The sequence below is a fragment of the Polypterus senegalus genome, chromosome 3 (assembly GCF_016835505.1).
Source record: "Polypterus senegalus isolate Bchr_013 chromosome 3, ASM1683550v1, whole genome shotgun sequence".
NCBI classification, from domain to species: domain Eukaryota; kingdom Metazoa; phylum Chordata; class Cladistia; order Polypteriformes; family Polypteridae; genus Polypterus; species Polypterus senegalus.
In genome coordinates, this window is record NC_053156.1 from 62,161,047 (window position 1) to 62,179,599 (window position 18,553).

Below are 18,553 nucleotides of genomic sequence, written 5' to 3' on the forward strand. Positions count from 1 at the left end.
TATGTACATGGGAAGTGTGACAGTGGTGAGGTCTGCGGTAGGAGCAACGGATGCATTCAATGTGGAGGTGGGATTACATCAGGGATCAGCTCTCAGCCCTTTTTTATTTGCAATGGTGATGGAAAGATTGACAGACGAGATTAGACAGGAGTTCCCGTGGACTATGATGTTTGCTGATGACATTGTGATCTGTAGCAATACTAGGGAGTAGGTTGAGGAGACCCTGGAGAGGTGGAGATATGCTCTAGAGAGGAGTGAAATGAAGGTCAGTAGGAACAAGACAGAATACATGTGTGTTAATGAGAGGGAGAGCAGAAAGATAATTTAGGATGTCACTTATTGTCTCTTCAGAGCCAACCCCCATGTTAACAATACCAAACATGATTTCCATCTCTAGGTACTGTATGTGTAATGGTCTCATATGAAGGATCTTCTACAGCCATCCCAATGTCCCCACCCCATCCATCTCTTCTGAAACCTTCCATCTCGTCTCTCCAGTGCTTCTTTTGAAAGAACAACATGAAAAACTTAGCACTACAACATGCCAAATACTCATACTTCTCACTCAAGGCCATGCCTTATAATTGGAGCCCCATGATTCCAAACAAAGGCAGCTTCTGCCACCTACCCATAAGAGGATTTAAAGTACTGCTTTTTAAATGATGGTTATATTTTTCCTTATTACCTAAATCCAGGAACATTTAAAGTGAGGGTCATGTAGTCATTATCAGTCAGACCTGGAGTTGTGTAGATGTAGTCTCCGGCAACCTCCCAACCTTTGAAAATGAAGAACAAATCATTTAGGGTACTCAGAAAATTTTAAGAAACCAGGAAATATTTACTGGACAGGACTATTCAATTTTTTCTCAGAAAAACAGAATATACTTTTTAGGATGTATTAACCAAAAAACAGTTTACAGTTCATTTATAAAATAACTTAAAAGCAAATCAACTCTTGCATATTGCTTTTGCATTTTTAGGTGTTTATTTAAAATAATTCACCCAGTCAAGTCCATGAAGGCTAAGTGGATGGACTCAGAGATTTTTTCTTTTTTTGCCCTTCCATCCATACTTTTCAAAAGGTATTCCTGCCTAGACTGATATATATTTTTTCCTGTTACTTACCCGTAAAATCATCGCTTTCACTGAGATCTGATCGGTATATTTTGCTCTTCAGGTTGTCTGGCTTCACATTCCACCATTTGTATTCAAAGCCTAGCACAGGCTCAGTACCTGCAGGACACTTTGTGCACACTGGAATTTAAATATAGGAGTAAATGAGTATATTTTAGTAGTTCAGAGAAAGTACTGTAAAACTTGCATTTGCTGGCATATTGCTTTTGTGTACAAAAAAGCATTTGACCATATCCCAAAAGAAGTCATAAAATAAGCAATGTGGTATATGGGAGTGTAGGAATGGTTTTGTTCATAAAAAATGGTGCTAGGACAGCTGTATAAATGGAGTACACGGAGAGCGGCAGCTTTAGAATGAAAGTGGGAGTACATCAAGGTTCAGTTCTAAGCCCTTGTTTGTCATAGTAAAGGAAGCAGTTACTAGAATATAAGACAAGGACTACCAATGGAACTTCAATATGGAGATGACTTAGTTTTAATTGCCAATAGTGAGGAAGAATTAACAGAAAAGGTTCTTAAATAGAAAAACAGATTGGGTGATATGGGGTTAAAAATTAACCTAGTCAAAGCTAAGGTGATGATGGAAAGTGCCAAAGAGGAAACTGTAGAAGAATCTGGAAGGGGCAATGTAGTACATGTGATAGAAGTGTAGGTTCAAACTCTGTCAAGTGCACAGAATGTGAGAAATGGGTTCATGCAAAGTGAAGAGGTATAAAGGAGTGGCTGACAAAAGTCAGCTTCCCCTACATGTGCAGAAGATGCAGTGGTGGAACCCCACAGACAGTTGGTGGCACAGCAGACTTTGTGATTGAGGGTGACACAAAATTAGAGTGAATCGATAAGTTTCAACATCTTGATGTTATTCTAGGCTCTACCAGTGGGGCAGATTTAGCAGCGACCACCAAGCTGAGATGCAATTAGCAAATGTTTAGAAAAATACTACCATTACCATAGTCCAAAGTGAGTTCACCTAAAACAAAAGTGAACGTTAATTCCACTTGTGTGTGTCTGTATGTTAGAGAGAACTGAGATGTGTATAATAAGATGGATGTGTTTCTGAAGGACTGATGGAATGAATGAAATCTGAGCTGTAGAATGAATGTTGAACCTATAAAAATCATCTTGCAGAGGTGCCACCTTAGGTGGTATGGGTATGTGATGTGAAATGATGATGACTGGATGCAGTGAAGTCTTGATCTACTGGTGGATGGTAAGAGGCCTGTGAAGAAAACACATTTTACAGAAGATGATACGCATGTCAGAAGTCAAAAGAGAAGAGGATTTTGGGGTAAAATGGTCAACATAGGTTATTTTGGAAACTAGACATAAAACTGAACTGAATGAAACACTTATTTGCTAGACCATTTTGAGCACTTGTTCCAGTTTGGTTAAGTCATGTACTCTGGCTTCAACCTCATCAAACAGGTCCTGCTGCTTTTCCATAGTCAAGCGAGTCTAATCTGGACAAATGTTAACAGGTCAACCTGAACACAAAAGACCTACAGCATTGTGGAGCTTCTTATATTCCTCATTGTCACAAAGTTCTAAGCTTCCCAGCTTATTCAGCTCCAACATAAGAGATTTAAGATTATCTTTGTTTAGATCCAATCATTTTTAACAAAGCCTAATATTTTCATTTGTCCATATGTTTAGAAGGGCTTGTGCTCTGCTGGACCTTGCAATAAGAATTATCAACCTTCACTGTGTCACTGATGGATTGGGTTTCTCCTGTTATTTGGAGTTTATTTTTTTTATTGTACTGTAAGTGATGACATCATGGCTCCATATTGGTGATTTTCACTGGTAACATATGTAAAAAAGGCATTCATTGTTAGGTATGTCACCAGGCGGCATTGTTACATGTGACATTACCAAGAAAAGCACATCACAGAATGCTTGTTAAAAAAAAAGCTTTAAAGCATAGCTTAGAATCAGTTAGGGAAAAATAATTCAGCTTAGTTTTATGGACCTTATTATTTTTTAAAATGTATTCATTTATGATTTTTGACTTTGATTTTGTACATTTGGTTTAGATTTAGTCTATTCAATTTTTCCTTCTGGTTAAGTCTTTTTTGTACCCATTCCTTACTAATGACAAACATTTCTAGGTCTGCAATGTCTTCATTTCTTAATCTGTGCGACATTTTCTTGTGGTGTCCTCACAATCTGATCATTCATGTCCTTCATCATGAGCTAACAAGAATTGCATACACTCTGGGTCACACACCAATCTCAGCATGGGAAAATTCATTTATTGTTTTGTAAAAGACAATGCTTGGACAGTATTCATATAAAGAAAACTCATACCATAAAGCATTCCTAGTTTTACAGTCTCAAATCCATTTAATTCAATTCAGTGTCGTGATGCTGAGGCCTATCCTGACAGCATTGAAACACCGTATGAACCAGCAGGGAAAGGGCACCATTCAATTACAAATATTACAATAAGAATAATTTCTAATAGATTACTGAAGATGTATGACATTAGGTAGAAAAAAAGGTCAAGATAAGGAAGTAGGCATGGGTATTTGTTAATACACCAGTAATACATATTTTCATGAAATTAGTGTCTGCAGAAAATGAATTCTACATGGAAATGTTTGATGTGAAACACATACAATACCTGTGCCATTTGAGTAAGATCCAAAAGGGCAGGCCTCGCAAGATGAAGTGTTAGTTTTAAAGAAGCCTGGATTACAAGGTGGGCAATCAACCTTCTCACCAGATGCTGGCAGTGACACTGACCCACTGATATCTTCACTGCAGATTTTGGGTTCTGTCCATTTATACATCAGTTGAGTCTGCAAATCCATCACATGAGGGCTTAGTTAAAATCATTAAACATTTTTGTTTTTACACCATATTTTAAGAGATATACACCGTACATGGGAAGATAAGGAATGTGCTAAAGTTTGCAATGCATGCTACATCGGATTTTGTAAATTCATCTGAAATTTAGTAAAATCAGCAAATAAAATAAAAAGGTCAATTGACTGATTATCATATTGTACAAAATAGTACATTTTGAAAATGTATTACAAATGGCAATTTTATGCACTACAAATATAATTCCATAGTAAATAACTGTCATTTGCAACCAAATGACTTTTGAAAATACCGAAAAAAAGATCTTGTGTTGGTTTGCTCAGGTCATTATGTAAATACCTATACCTTTGTTAATGTACTTATAGATAATTCATGTTATATGTGTATTTGTACCTTGTATCTATGATTATAATCATTTTTGTTAAGTATATATTTTTTCCTGTTTGTCTGCTGCTGTAACCCTGCAATTTCCTTCAGGATTATGTTTCTTGGAATTGTTCTCTCATTTTTGCATACCCCCTTCCATCATGCATTATGGTACCCCGGCTTCATGACAAATTTTCAAAATACCCACAAGTACATGTAAAACACATTTACTGTGCAGAAAGGTCATGCTTTTTCCTGTACCCTAGGCAGTCAGTAAATAAACAGAGCTCTATTTTGTACGGTGAATGGCAAGATAAAAACAGAACACTTATGGCTGAAGTACATTTCACAGGGATGTAGCATTTTTTGACAATGAAAATAAATGCCTAAAATCCCAGAATGCAGAACATGGCAGCCAAAATGTCTAACAAAACCTAATGCATCCTGACATATAATACAAAAGTAACAGAAAAATCTATTCCATCCCTTTTCTAACCCACTTAACCTGTTCAGGGCCATGAGTAAAAGAAAAACAAATAAATACAATTTCCCTATTCTAAAGTCTTGCATTTACCATGCCAATCAATGTACCAACCTCTATGTTAGACTGCAGTTAAATCAATCACCACTTCTTTTTTATATCACAGCAGGAGTAACTCATTTCAAGATAAGAGCCAAGTCCCTTGTCACCTCACTAACCATCTCCATTATGTGTGGTCAGTGAACTAAACCCCCTGTGACTTTGAGCAGGTGTAACATGAGTGGCTGAGGCTGTGTGCGAGAGTGTGCCCAGTGGTGTCCCCTCCTCAATTGGTTACTGCTGTATGCCTGGGAGAAGATGACAGATCACTAATATCTTGAATTAACTTAAGCGGGTTCAAGAATAATATTGATGAGTAGTTGAGAAGCACCATTATGGTGCAATGTCTGCTTCTACCAATGACATCAAAATAATTAATACATGTTATCTTCTACAAAAATGTAAAAAAAAATCAAATGTCTCAAACAAATTTCAGTCTATAGATGATATAAAATTAAGACACAACACAAAGTGTTTTTCCTCTTTTTCCCTAAAAGAATGACAACATAAAAGGAAATATTTAAAGAACAATAATGTCTTTATTATTACTGTGTGTATATACCAGTATATAGGGATATAAAAAGTATACACACCTCTTCCAAATCACAGATTTTGTGTAATTAAAAAATGAAACCAAGATAAATCCCATCAGAACCTGTTCCACTTGTATTGCAAAATTGCTATCTATACAAAGAAGGTACAAGCAAATCAGAAATTGTTTATAAATAAAAAAAAACTTGGTTGCATAAGTGTGCACACCCTTTAATAATCAGGGATGTGGCCACGTTCAGAATCAACCAATCACAATAAGTCTCATCTCAAATAATAGTTAGTATACACCTGACATCAATTAAAGTGGCTCTGATTAAGCTCAGATAGAGTTTGGCTGTTGCTGTAGGATTATTCTGTTATCCTCCTGGTTGCAACAAACTCCAAAAGCCATGATCCGCAAAGAGCTTTTAAAACATGAACAGGATCTCATCACTGAAAGTTATCAATCAGGACAGGGGTACAAAAAAAGCATCTAAAGCATTAAACATCCCATGGAGACTCAACAGTGACTCTACCAAGATCAGGATGTCCCTCCAAGATTGATGAGATGATGAAAATAAAACTGGTCAGAGAGGCCACCAAGTGGCCTACATTAACATTAAAGGAGCTGCAGGACTTACTGAAAGTACTGGTTGTTCCCTAAATATGACAACAAATCAGTCATATTCTTCATATGTCTGGGTTGTGGGGTAGGGTAGCAAGACAAAATTATTTTCTCACAAATAAAAACATCCAAGCCCAGCTAAACTTTGCCAAAAGGTATACCCAGTTTCCCACAACCATGTGGAAAAATGCATTATGGTCTGATGAGACCAAGGCTTAACTATTTGGTTATAATTCCAAAAGGTATATGTTTAGGGCAAAAATAACATAACAGATCATAACAACAACAATGCCCCCAAGTGAAGCATGGTGGAGGCAGAATCATGCTTTGGGGTTGTTTTTCTTGGGCTTTAGTCAAGATGGATAGAATGATGAACAGCTCCAAGTATCAGTCTATTTTGACAAAAAACCTTCAAGGTTCTGTGAGGAAGGTAAAGATGAAGAGGAACTTCACCTTTCAGTATGACAATGACCCAAAGAATACATCAAAATCAACAAAACAATGGCTTCATCCTAATCCATTCAAAGAAGGATTAATGTTCTGGAATGGTCAAGCACTTTGAAATTCTGTGGGGTGACCTGGAGAGAGCTGTGCACAAAAGATACCCTTATAATTTGACAGATCTGGAAATTTTTTGCAAGGAGGAATGGGCAAAAATCGCCAAGTCCAGATGTGCCAAGCTGAAAGATTCTTACCCAAAATGACGGAGTGCTGGAGTACTAATGTAACCAGGTTTTTGTATGATTGTTTTTTTTTCTTTTTTCACTAAAAAGTTTGATTTATTTTCACCTTCTTTGTATAGATTGCAATTTTTCAAAAAACGTAGAATAAGTTCTGACAGGATTTGTCTTGATATCTCTTTTTATTACACAAATTCTGCAATTTTGTTAGGAGTGTGTAGACTTTATATCCACTGTAAGTGCAGGGGAAGTTTGCTAAGTGCATGGAAAAATACTCTGCAGGCACTGAAGAGGTTTTGTTGCACAAAATGATGATTCAAGAAGATTAGCCATGGTATCACCAAGGCTGTTCTTACGAAAGGCACAGAAGTGCTGATGTTCGACATAGAGGGAGGAATTCATAACGCTAGCAGATGAACCCTCCTCGGGGATGACTGGGCTAGAAACACTGCATTCATTTCTGTGACTCTGGATATTGTGGTGATTATAAATCTACAAAGCAGCAAGGCCATACTGCAGGAACTGATCTGCTTGACAATGCTGAAAATAATTAATATTCTTTACGTTCCACTTTTAGCATGGAAGTGCAGGAGAATTCCTCAAGATAAGCAAATTTGGGATGATGGTCTCCACTGCAGAAAAGTGTTTATTCATCTCTGCAATGTGACCTACTAACAAAACTTCACTTTGGAGTAGTCTGAGGTGGTTTAACTGAAATACGTTTCTCCTGATATTATATATTTAATATAAGACTTGTCAATGCCTCATATTAAAAGGTCATTTTACTATCAAGTCAATATGCCACACTGCCCAAAGATGACTACTACTAATAATAATCTACTGATGTTCTGCAAGTGTTATGAAGATGAAAGATAAAAGGAAGCCTTTGTTAAATTCTTGTTACATAAGAGTAAATGAGTAATAGATGCATTTTGAAGTACCTAAACTAAAGTGTTACCAATAATAGTGTACCTGCTATGGCACATGCATTTTATACTGCCAACACACTCAGATGAAACAAGCCTGGGTCCATAAGAAGAGATGACAATAAAGAAAGCACTGTGGTTTACCTGTCCATTGACATCACAGGGTGTATGAATGTAGAAATAATCTTTTTCTGTACAAGATAGACGCTTCTGGCATGTTCCAGACCCAGTTTCTAGAAAACATAACAATTACCCAAATAAATATAACAAAGACATTTTTCTTCTAAATTTGGGCCAAAAAAGGAAACTCCACTAGAATGATTTATGGGAGATGGAGGCAAATATAATTACCTTCCTGCTCAGAGCTACCTATGATATCCATCCTTCACCTAAGAATCCCAACCAGTGGCTAGGCAAAGATCCATCATGCCCTCTTGTGTTTAATACCTGCTACCCTCAGACACATCCTCACTAGTTGTACAGTGAGCCTCTCCCAAGGTAGGTACACTTGAGACACAACCAAGTGCTGAAGTGCCTGGTGGCAGCACTGAAAGCCAAGCAAACAGCTACCAAAATATTGCCCCCTTAAAACATCATGTGTAGCCCTAAAAACATTGTTTGTCTGAGAGGGGAAGCAAAGGCAGAGGAAGCTTCACCCACTGACAGGGTAGGATAGCTGGAAGCTGCTCAGGACTGGGAGATGCAGGCTAGTAAATGCCTCCATTGTACAGTCCAGTCAGAAATAGTTTCTGCCACCTTGAGAAACAGTGTTAGTAATGTGGTTCAACTCTCTGTGCACTGTCTGCTTTGTAGATCTGTTGATGAAGCAAGTGAGAGGAAAAACCTGAGCTATGCCAAGCTGGAAGCTGAGGCAGAACAGCAAGTACAGAGAGCAATGGTCCATCCAGTGGAGGATGGTTGTCAGGTTGTTATATACAAACATCTACTGCTAGGTTGTGGAGTGACATGGGAATCCATGACCAAGCACTACATCAGACTATTAAATAAACTTCAGGGACTGCAAAACACAGTGGCCAGTGGATATGGCTGAAGAGGAAGGATCTTAGTTAGGCCTCAAAGCATGGAGCACACACCTGGGTCTGATAGACCTGTGGTGGACCTGGTTCAGTAGAGAGTGTATTGCAATTAAAATGCCAAAACACCTGATGACGCTGAGGTACACATCTGAAGATGTGCCACAAGTGACATCTGCTAATCATTGAGAAGCTGGTGTTGGGGGTTATCTATGACAGACTGTCTCAGTTTATATTATGAAAGTGGCAAAGAACAGCAAGTTTGTTTAGTGTGGGGGACTTTTTTAGGCACAAGGGAATGTAGTATCACATCTTGTGTATTCAAATGATTTAAATTAACTTCACGATTACATGGTTTCAAAAAGTTATGGATGAATGCCTACATTGTAGAGCTATCAAAGGCACACCGAATTGAAAGAGTAAACAGTTTTTCTTGTGATTCCTCCTAATGAAAAGCCATGCACAAAATTAAGACAGATCAATTGAACCAAGTGATTTTTGATAGTATCATCAAAGAGATTGGTTTCCCTGACTAGTTCCAATTTATGCAATAGTGTCATTTGATTAATTTGCCAGTCAATAGTCACTGACCATCACAGTTAAATTTATCCCCTGCTTGAACAAAAAAAAAAAAAAAAACAAGTGAGTGGTCTCAGGGAAAAACATGGAAGGGTTGACACTAGAAACCAAAACCAAGATTTCTTTGTTATAGTGCGTCCATGAATGCAATGTAAGTAACATTATTAGAATTTCTGGAGAAATGTCATCTTTGTGAAGTAAGAAGTTACTTCAAGAGTTCGTTATGTAGACTTGCACATTTGGAAGCATCAGGAGGTACACCATACTCTCAGTGAAGATATTGCTGCAGAATGGAGAAAAATACTTATGATGTAATAGAACCTAATGGTGACTTGTGCTGTACCATGGTAAACGATGTGAAAAATGCCTATAGAAAAAAGAAAAAAAAATCCTTTAATGCGGGGATGTCGAACTCTGGGCCTGGAGGGCCACAGTGGTTGCAGATTTTCATTCTAATCATTTTCTTAATCAGTGTCCAGTTTTCACTGCTAATTAACTTCCTTTCCCTTCATTTTAATAGCCCTGTTTTTAAGGATTCAGTCATTTGAATTTATTCCTTTCTTCATTAAATGACACCCAAACAGAAATGAGACATGAAATGAGCCAAAAGATGACTGGCTAATCTGGGATTTCAAACTCCAACTAATTTCACTCCAAACAATATCTTAAAGAGAAGCTGATTCCTGCTGTTAATTAAACTCATTATTTAATTACATGGCTTGTTGCTGCTCTCATTCTGCCATAGCAGACATTCCCAAAACTGTTGATTTTTCTGTTTTGGTGACCTGAGAGATCAACCTTACCAAGACCATCACCTTTCCTTATTTCCAGATATTGTGTGATGAGCACAGGTGAGTTGGTCTTGTTTTGTGTCTCATTATTGTTTGGCTGCTAATTAATGAAAAAGACAACTAAGTGGCTTGAGTCAAGTTAATTAAAACTAAGAAAAGAAGAAGTTAATTAGTAGGAAAAACTGGTCACTAATGAAGAAGATGGTTAGAATGAAAACCCGCAGCCACTGCGGCTGTCCAGGACCAGAGTTCAACATCCGTACTTTAATGTTTCAGCAGTTTAGAGAAGACTAAATGCCTCTGTTTCACACCTCTCAGTTTGTTCTTAAGAGGCACATAATTTATGTTACTTTCAGCTGGCAGTAACATATAGCATTGCTAGTTTTGGACATGTATTTGTTATAAGTCAGTTATACTGTTTATTGTGTCACAGCTTGTTCCATCTGATCATCTGGCCGAAGTTGGGAGCACAAGCAGAACCATTAAGAGAGTACAGAGGAACTCTGAGTGTCTCAAAGAATGTTATGTTTTCTTTTAGTAAGGATGTGATCACTCCCTTCTTAACAGGTTAAGCTGAAGCGTGACTGGGGCAGTGACAAGAAATGGGCTACTGCCAATGATTCCCAATTGTGTCTGTCTTTCACCAGATGTCTGCTGTGAGTTCAACTGTCCTATACAGTATATGGTATTTGTCAAGACGAGTGGCTTTTGAAATAAAATTTCTATTTAAATTCAGATATCATTATGAGTTAAGATACACTGAACTGTAAATTAAGTCAACTCTCCGAGTTTGTACATACCAGAGTAACTGTTTTTGTCACATTGCAGGCACACTGTTGCTCCTTTGTTTGAGTATGTGTTTGCTGGGCATGGACTGCAGATGGAAGAGCCAGGCTTGGAGCTATATGTGCCAGCTTTACAAGGAAAGCACTCAGAAGTGTAGGCAACTCCTTAAAAAAAAAAATAAAGGGTCAATTAACTAGTCAAGTGACCATGCCACAATTATTTAACTTTAACAGATTCAACGCCACTTACTGACTTATAGTAGTAGTGGCATTGTAACATATGCAGGGTAAGGTAAATTTATACTTATGACCAAACAACATGCAACATATCACCACTCCATGGCTCCATGACAACAAGAATGTGTTAAAATATATAAATATATAATTTCTCATTATACCAAAAAAACAAGTCTAAGTGTCAAATATGGGCAGTTTTGAAAAGATTTAGTAGTATGGCTAGATTATACCTAAATAGATAAGCAAGTACACATTCAAATAAAATATTAGAAAGCCGCAAGCTTCTATAACCCTGATTATCTGAAAAATAGTACTCTTAATTTTAACCTCAATAATACAAGGGTCGTTTGATTAAGTTTGGCACATCTGTATGAGAAGACCCAACAAATAATTTGGTGACGCCACGGCTAGCAAGTGTCACTCTTGAAATTAGGTCAGGCCAAATTTCAGCCGGAAGTGACGCATTATGTTCTACAGACGTTTGAAGAGATTTTTTCCAATAAAAAAACAGTGTTTAACTTGCTTTTTTTTTAACCATACTTTTTCAAATGACCATCATACTTATACCAATCAAAACATAATTACACATTAAAGAACAAAGTTTTCTTGTATAGTTTGTTCTGAACTTGCACACTATGTCGTCTGAACTCACTGACCTCTTCAGAACATTTTAGAGCATTTTATTTACTGCTCAGAACTCGCCCAGCAAAAAGACACAGTCCATATTTTTATTATGCTTATCAATGTTAAAATAATTATTTTATTTCTGTACATTTATGACCAAATATATCCACATTTTATTTCAAAGCTATTCTGCAGTATTTTTCATCAAACCATATACAACAGATATATAACCAAAAAAACTCATGATATCAGATTTGCAAAAACAAGTTGTGTTGCAGTGCCTGTTTACTTAGCAGGACAAAGCTAATCTCTTTTACCAGTTTAATTTTCTATTGGACAGAATAAATGTTTTTTTAATAAAAAAAAAAAAAAAGCGATTTGTGGGGACCAAAATAAACAACTGTACACTAAAAAACAACAACTTTGTTTCTCTTGTCTGTGTGCCAGTTCTAAAAACGCTTACTATTTACAAAAACATTGTTACAGCTAATGGGTAAATCACATACTCATTAGTGGAAATTAATAGGAAGCGCATTTGGACTGAAGCCAGGAAGCACTTCTTTCTAGGACTCTGGAACAAACAACCGAGAAATGAAGTTGACGCAGAAACCTTGACAACCTTTAAGAAAAATCTGGATAAGATATTGGGACAGGTTAGCTATTAGCTAAACAATCAGGCTTGATGGAGTGAATGGTCTCCTCTCGATTGTCAAATTGTTCTTAAAGCTGCCTACTGGCTCAGACATAGTACTAGCCTTTAAACACCAAGACTGCCAATTCAATGTCTGATCAGATAGTAGCAGTAGGAATGCCACTAGAAGTGTCATATCAACCGAGTACATGAAATTTTTATTTGCATGTCCATGTGAAAGTCATCTCACCTGCCTAAGCTACCACTGTTAAAAAAAATATACGTACTGGTAGAATGGTTCTATACTCACAAAGCGCTTTGGAAAGATGTTCACAGCAGAAAGGTTCTATGTCAAATGAAGATTTGTAGTAGGAATTATTAATGGGATAGTTCACCTGTAATGTCCACTGCTCTAATGAGAACAGGCTTGGGTACACTGGAGTCCGGTGAAAGGCCAGTTGTCTTCCAGAAAAGCACATTATTGCCTCGTTGAAGATCAAGCTGAATTTGATTGAAACAAATTGAAAAAAAAAATAATACCACATTAAGCAAGATATTATGAATAAAAGGGGGAAATTTAGAGTGCTAGAGGTTGAGTACTGTATATCTAGACCAGGCAAAGCTATAAAAAGCAAAGAGTGCTCCTACTGTGAAAAAATGGTGTATATCTTGACAGACGTGGTGCCATTAAGAGGGTCTATCTACAGTTCAAATACTCCTGCATCTGATGGGTATGAACACCAGAATACAGATGGTTAAATGATCAAACAGAAACAAAATCCTGGCATTCCTCCATTGGGCTCAACGTTTGAGGACTTGTAAAGTACAGTATGTCTGTCTGTCTGCCTGCTGTGGCGACTTGCACACTTGCAAGCCTACATATATCAATAAAATACTCTGTTCCTCAACTGTCTATACATTTTAAATAAGATTGTGGCCTTCCTTCCTCTTACCTGTTGAACCACTATTCTATCTAACCACCACACTACGAGACTTTTAAGCCCTAGCCAAGAACTGCTTCCAGGAATGCTCCATGAAATAACATTTGGTGTTAGGACTGTGTTGATGAAACTCCAGGCCATTCTGCTTATATTCCCTCTAGCAGCCCACTTCTCTCTTTTTTAAAGGGACTGGCAACCCCCAATTACTTGCTCAGCACAATGAGAAACAGGGCACCATATAACAGAACATTGGAACAATTGTGAAGAAAACAGGACATTCAACCTGTTCATCTATAGATTGTCCAAAATAACATTAAAATGAGATTTGAAGGTCTCTAAAGCCCTGCTGTCTGCCTCACTACTTGGTAATTTTATTCAATGGTTATTTGCATGAAGAAAAATATTCTAATACAGTATTTGCATGCACACTGCCCTTAAGTTTTCAATCATTTCCTTCTGTTCTTGTTGCAGGATTTATTTCAAAGTAAGAACTGGGATACACTGCGCTAATTACTTTCATATAATTTTAAATACTTTGATCATGTTGCCTTTTAATCCCTGTTTGTTTAAAACATAACAATATAATTCACTTCTCTCCTGCCACCTAGTGTTCATTGAGGAACTTTTTTCTATAACAGTCCCCCAATGTCCTTCATTTGTTCTTCTGTTCCCTTATGGTGATGCTTTGGCTACTCCAGCATGACAAAACCAATAATAATAAACAGTGCAGTCCTGAAGAGGGACATTTATTGCCTGACTCTTGTCCTAAACATCAAGACTCTGACCAGGGGTCTCACTTATAAAACTTTGCAAAACACACAACAGACAGACGAGTCCCTTTTTTGTTTCTCAGGTCCAAATCACTTTTGTTCCTTATTCCTCACAGCTGCATTATATGCATGGTATTTCTAGGTCAGCACTTACTGTTCCTCATCTCTTGCCCAGACGACTTCAGCAAAATTAAACCTGTTTAACTTTGATGGATTGAGTCACAAACAGGTTGGACTGAATATGGACTGGGAATGTCAGACTGGCACACCGGGACTGCCTCTGACTTAAAAAGGTTATGTAAATGTTGTCTGCAGCTGAAAATTACTGGAAAGGTCTGCAATTTGACATGACATCGGGTCAGTTTTCTGTGAAATTATAATGCCTCAAACTTCTCCAAAAGCAAGGGAGAGAGCAAAATTGACAAGCTGCAGACAGGCGTGTCTTGTGCTGGCATCGCCAGACACTATGGATTGTGGGGAATTGAACATGAAAATATGTGAACACTAGAAAACAGGAAGATGTAGACACATCGCATAGGCACGTTTCTGTGGAATTTACCTTTATAAATCACAATCATCTTGTAAATTTGTGTACATGAATGCACCTTGAACTCTACCTGGTTGCTGCCCTGAAAAAACTATACACAGAGTATGCTAATCAACCTCTACCATATTCAATCACAATACTGGAGAATTCCATTTGCCGCTAGAACAGCCTCCCTTCTGTCACATCAAGAAGCCACCACTTGCATTCAAGAGTATCTCCGTGACTGAATATTCAACATTATATGCAGTAGCCTCTGCACTCTCAGGGCCAGGGAAAAGTGTAAGGTGCCAGTGTCTGAGCGGGTAGCCAATATCACTTGACATATGTAATGACATGACAACAGTTGCATTACAAACAGGTCATTCACCACATACAGCACCATCACGCCTGCCAAAGCTACTTTGCCTCAAAATAAACAGATCATGGCTTGACCCAAGCCACCAAGCCATGACAAGTATCATTCACATTTTTGTATCACAGATGACTTGTGCATTAATGGAATGTAACTGCTTACAGTTAACAAAAGCAGCTTCATTCTTGTTAGATGCCCCTGTGGAAATAAAAGTGCAGTAAACTGCTCCAACAACAACAGTAGAACCGGAAACTGCTGCACATTTGTTGGCTCAAATGTGTTGTTTTATGTATGCACACCCACACTATATGAAAGCTGGAGGTAGCGCTCTTCTGGTCAGTTATTGGCTTCCAGGACAGTGGGCATGAAGCTTGGCTGAGATATTTGACATGTTCCCTAATAAGTAAAAACAGGTTAGCGATAAATATATAAATGAACAAAAAAACAAAAAGTTCTTCCATGAAAATGCATCATATTGACCATCCCAAAAGTGAACCAAAACATAGTCTACTGTATATATCACAATTGTCACTTTTCAGGTGTTATATGTTTGTGTTGTGGGGTACAAAATCTATACATTTTGGTTTAATTTTCCATTATATTTTGTTCAAGACAAGACAACAGATGAACTACATTTAGGACATATCAAAGCAGGTTTTCTTCCCTTACACCTCACTTATAAAACAGCTGTTCCAACATAGTAAGGAAGACATGCTGGTGGCTCAATTACTTTATAACCTGAGAAAGGATGGACATCTAATTATTTTACAGCCTGGGAAAGGAAGATCTGCCAACACCTCAGATAACATAAAAGGTTTTATTTTTTGGGAAAACAGACAGTGAATTAATTCTTCATATTGACAGCCAGCCAATCAGAATATCTATCAATCACATCTTGCAAAACCCCCTGGTACAATTTTAGAATAAATATGTCTCATCTGAGGAGTAAGAAAGAAGAAGAAGAAGAAGAGAAACAGCGATGACGGACAAAGACGTCACTGGTCGTCAGAAAAGCATCACGAACATTGATTGCTAAATGAAATGCCGCCCTGGGATATTCATCCTTGTCATCTGTAACTTTTTTTTTAAGCTTTTTCTAAAAACTATATATATTCAGACTTTCCTATTAGTTCCCATTTTCCATTATTCTTTGTTCCAGTGCTATTATTATTCTTGTAATAAATACCATGCTGCTTTTAACGTTCTATGCTTTGTCTTAATGTCTATAGAGTGATTGAAATAATAAGTTAGATTTCTTTGAGCACCTAGTGCAGCCGGAGATTTGCCATTACCTCTGTGCTGCGAGGTTTATTAGGCTGAGAGTGAGAGCTCCACTCAATAGTAGGTACAGTACGTAAAGAAGGCATTCTTGGCTGATAAATGGCCAGTAGTCAAGAGTGCTAAGTCTTTGTATGTTTAAATGTATTCTTGTAGACCAAAAGTAATATTTAGGTATGATATATCATTAAAACATTGTATGTTGTTCGTGCCGATAATAAATAAGTCTCTTGAAGTGCTTAGTGACAGGCTGTATTATACCTAAAGCACTTGTGTGGTTCAAAGTGCTAAAGGTTAATCAGTGTGTGTGTGTGTGTGTGTGTCATTCATGGGGCACTGTTGTGGTTAGGGTCTGTGTGTATGCGTATATCTATGTATGTGTGTATTCATCTCAAAGTGCAACAGTAGACCAACCCGATAACGAACTTGACGAGAACTTGGGAAAACAAGTAAAGGGTAAGTAGAGGGAAATACTACGATAATACAGTTTGTCATGTCAGCACACATTATAATAACAGCGGGGTGATGTCAATTATTATATGTGTGGGCCATAATTTATCTGATTTGGCTGCAATTTCCCTACTTGATCAACAGAGTGGTCATTTCCCAGTTTCTCTGAAATGTTGCATATGGATGGCTCAGAATTTCTGTAAATATACACACTTTCTCTTGTCAAGTTTTCTTTTATAAATCCTGAGTCTACATACATACATTTACAACCTCTTTTTGTGTGTACACAAGTTTTAGAAATCTGACTTCTGGTCTCCTTCTCTAGGGCTATAAGATCAACCAAATATGAAATGGGATGAAGATCTCCAGCTACTGCTTAAAGCTTCTCCCAAATAAAAAAGTCAATTCAGTATGAAATGGCCATTGCAGGGAGAGAAGAGAATTAAAATAACTTGGAGAAGGAAAATATAATACCCAGAATCAGGGTATTTTCAACATAACACTCAACTTCCATTTTCAAAATCAGCAAGACAGATATACTTACATTGTAAGAAATCCATTTATTTTCTGTGATTTGCATCCACTGGTTTTGACTACCTTCTGACTGGCACTGGTCATTTTGAACCTGAAAGATAAAAGATACACAGAGAAGAAGAACAGATATCTTTGATTCAGGCCCTGCAAATGAAAGTGGACACTAGGAAGAAAGCGAAATCATACAGCCAAGTGACAGGTTAAGATGGTGCTAGTTTAATATTCTTGCTTCTGAGACCTTATGCTGCATATAAGAAGGGATAAGACAGCAGCCTCCATTTCCAAACTTAAACCCAAGACCAAAGCTCTAACCAAAAAGAAAGATAAGTTACTGACTACAATGAAAAGGAACATTTCTTCAAGGGGCATTTTTGAGCAGAAAAATGGTGGAAGGTGGGGACAGTGGATGAAACCGTTAGCTTGCTAACAGATTATTGACTGACTATGAAAATCTGATTACTGACTATAGTATATTCTACAGTGTATCCTAATATTTGTATGCCATCTTCCCTTAACAAGTTTCTAACCATTTCCCTGTGTTCTTGTTGCAGGATTTATTTCAAAATAACGACTGGGATCCAGTACACTAATTTCTTTCATATAATTTTAAATACTTTGATCATGTCACATATTAATATAATGAACCTCTCTGCTGCCACCTAATGTACGCTGAGGAACTTTATTCTTATTGACTATAGCCAGCCATTGTTGCCTGTAATAACTTGGTGGGACATGGGAGATTTAGTTCATACTTTAACACAACATGTAGTAGCTACAGTAATTAGAACATGCATTACACAGTTCCAGTAGCCTGACTTATCTGTGCAGATTTAGAATGTTCCACCTACACATTTCATCCCATTCTGTGTTTTTATCCCTTTAGATAAAAAGTGAAGAAGCTGTCGCTGCTGCACTATTCTAGAGTCCAGGGTTCAAATTCTGGAGCAGGTGCTGTCTAAGTAGAATCATCATAGTCTCCTCATGAGTGAGTTGCTGTGGTGTGTTTGTGCTCTGCAATGGGCGGGTGTCCTATTTATGGGTTAGCACCTGTCTAGCTATCAGAAAATGACTCTAGCCCAGGCCAAACTTGTAATGGAAAAAGCCAATTCAGAAATCCGATGTATTGTACAGAAACTGTATTATCAAATACTAATGTAACAACAAAAATGTGTAAAGTTAGGACCACTTAATGTGGGTGTAGTTGTAAATAAATTTAAATAAAAATGTACAGTTTCTTTATGATTGTAGAAATTATATGCTTATGGAAAACACTATATTTTCTGTTCATATATATTGCGTATTTTCACAAAAAAAATTTTAATCTGTTTTAGA

The 18,553-nt window shown here is 37.3% G+C and overlaps 1 protein-coding gene across 1 annotated transcript in view; it reads right to left on the reverse strand.

The window, feature by feature from the left end:
- elapor1 (endosome-lysosome associated apoptosis and autophagy regulator 1) overlaps nt 1-18,553 on the reverse strand; it is a 110,833-nt gene that overhangs the window by 44,196 nt on the left and 48,084 nt on the right. The window contains exons 5-11 of the mRNA XM_039747304.1: nt 17,232-17,312; nt 12,745-12,850; nt 10,873-11,022; nt 7,813-7,901; nt 3,758-3,935; nt 1,126-1,254; nt 686-776 (exon numbers count right to left, since the gene is read on the reverse strand). Of these exons, the coding sequence (XP_039603238.1) occupies nt 686-776; nt 1,126-1,254; nt 3,758-3,935; nt 7,813-7,901; nt 10,873-11,022; nt 12,745-12,850; nt 17,232-17,312 (824 nt within the window). The remainder of the gene's footprint in view (nt 1-685; nt 777-1,125; nt 1,255-3,757; nt 3,936-7,812; nt 7,902-10,872; nt 11,023-12,744; nt 12,851-17,231; nt 17,313-18,553) is intronic.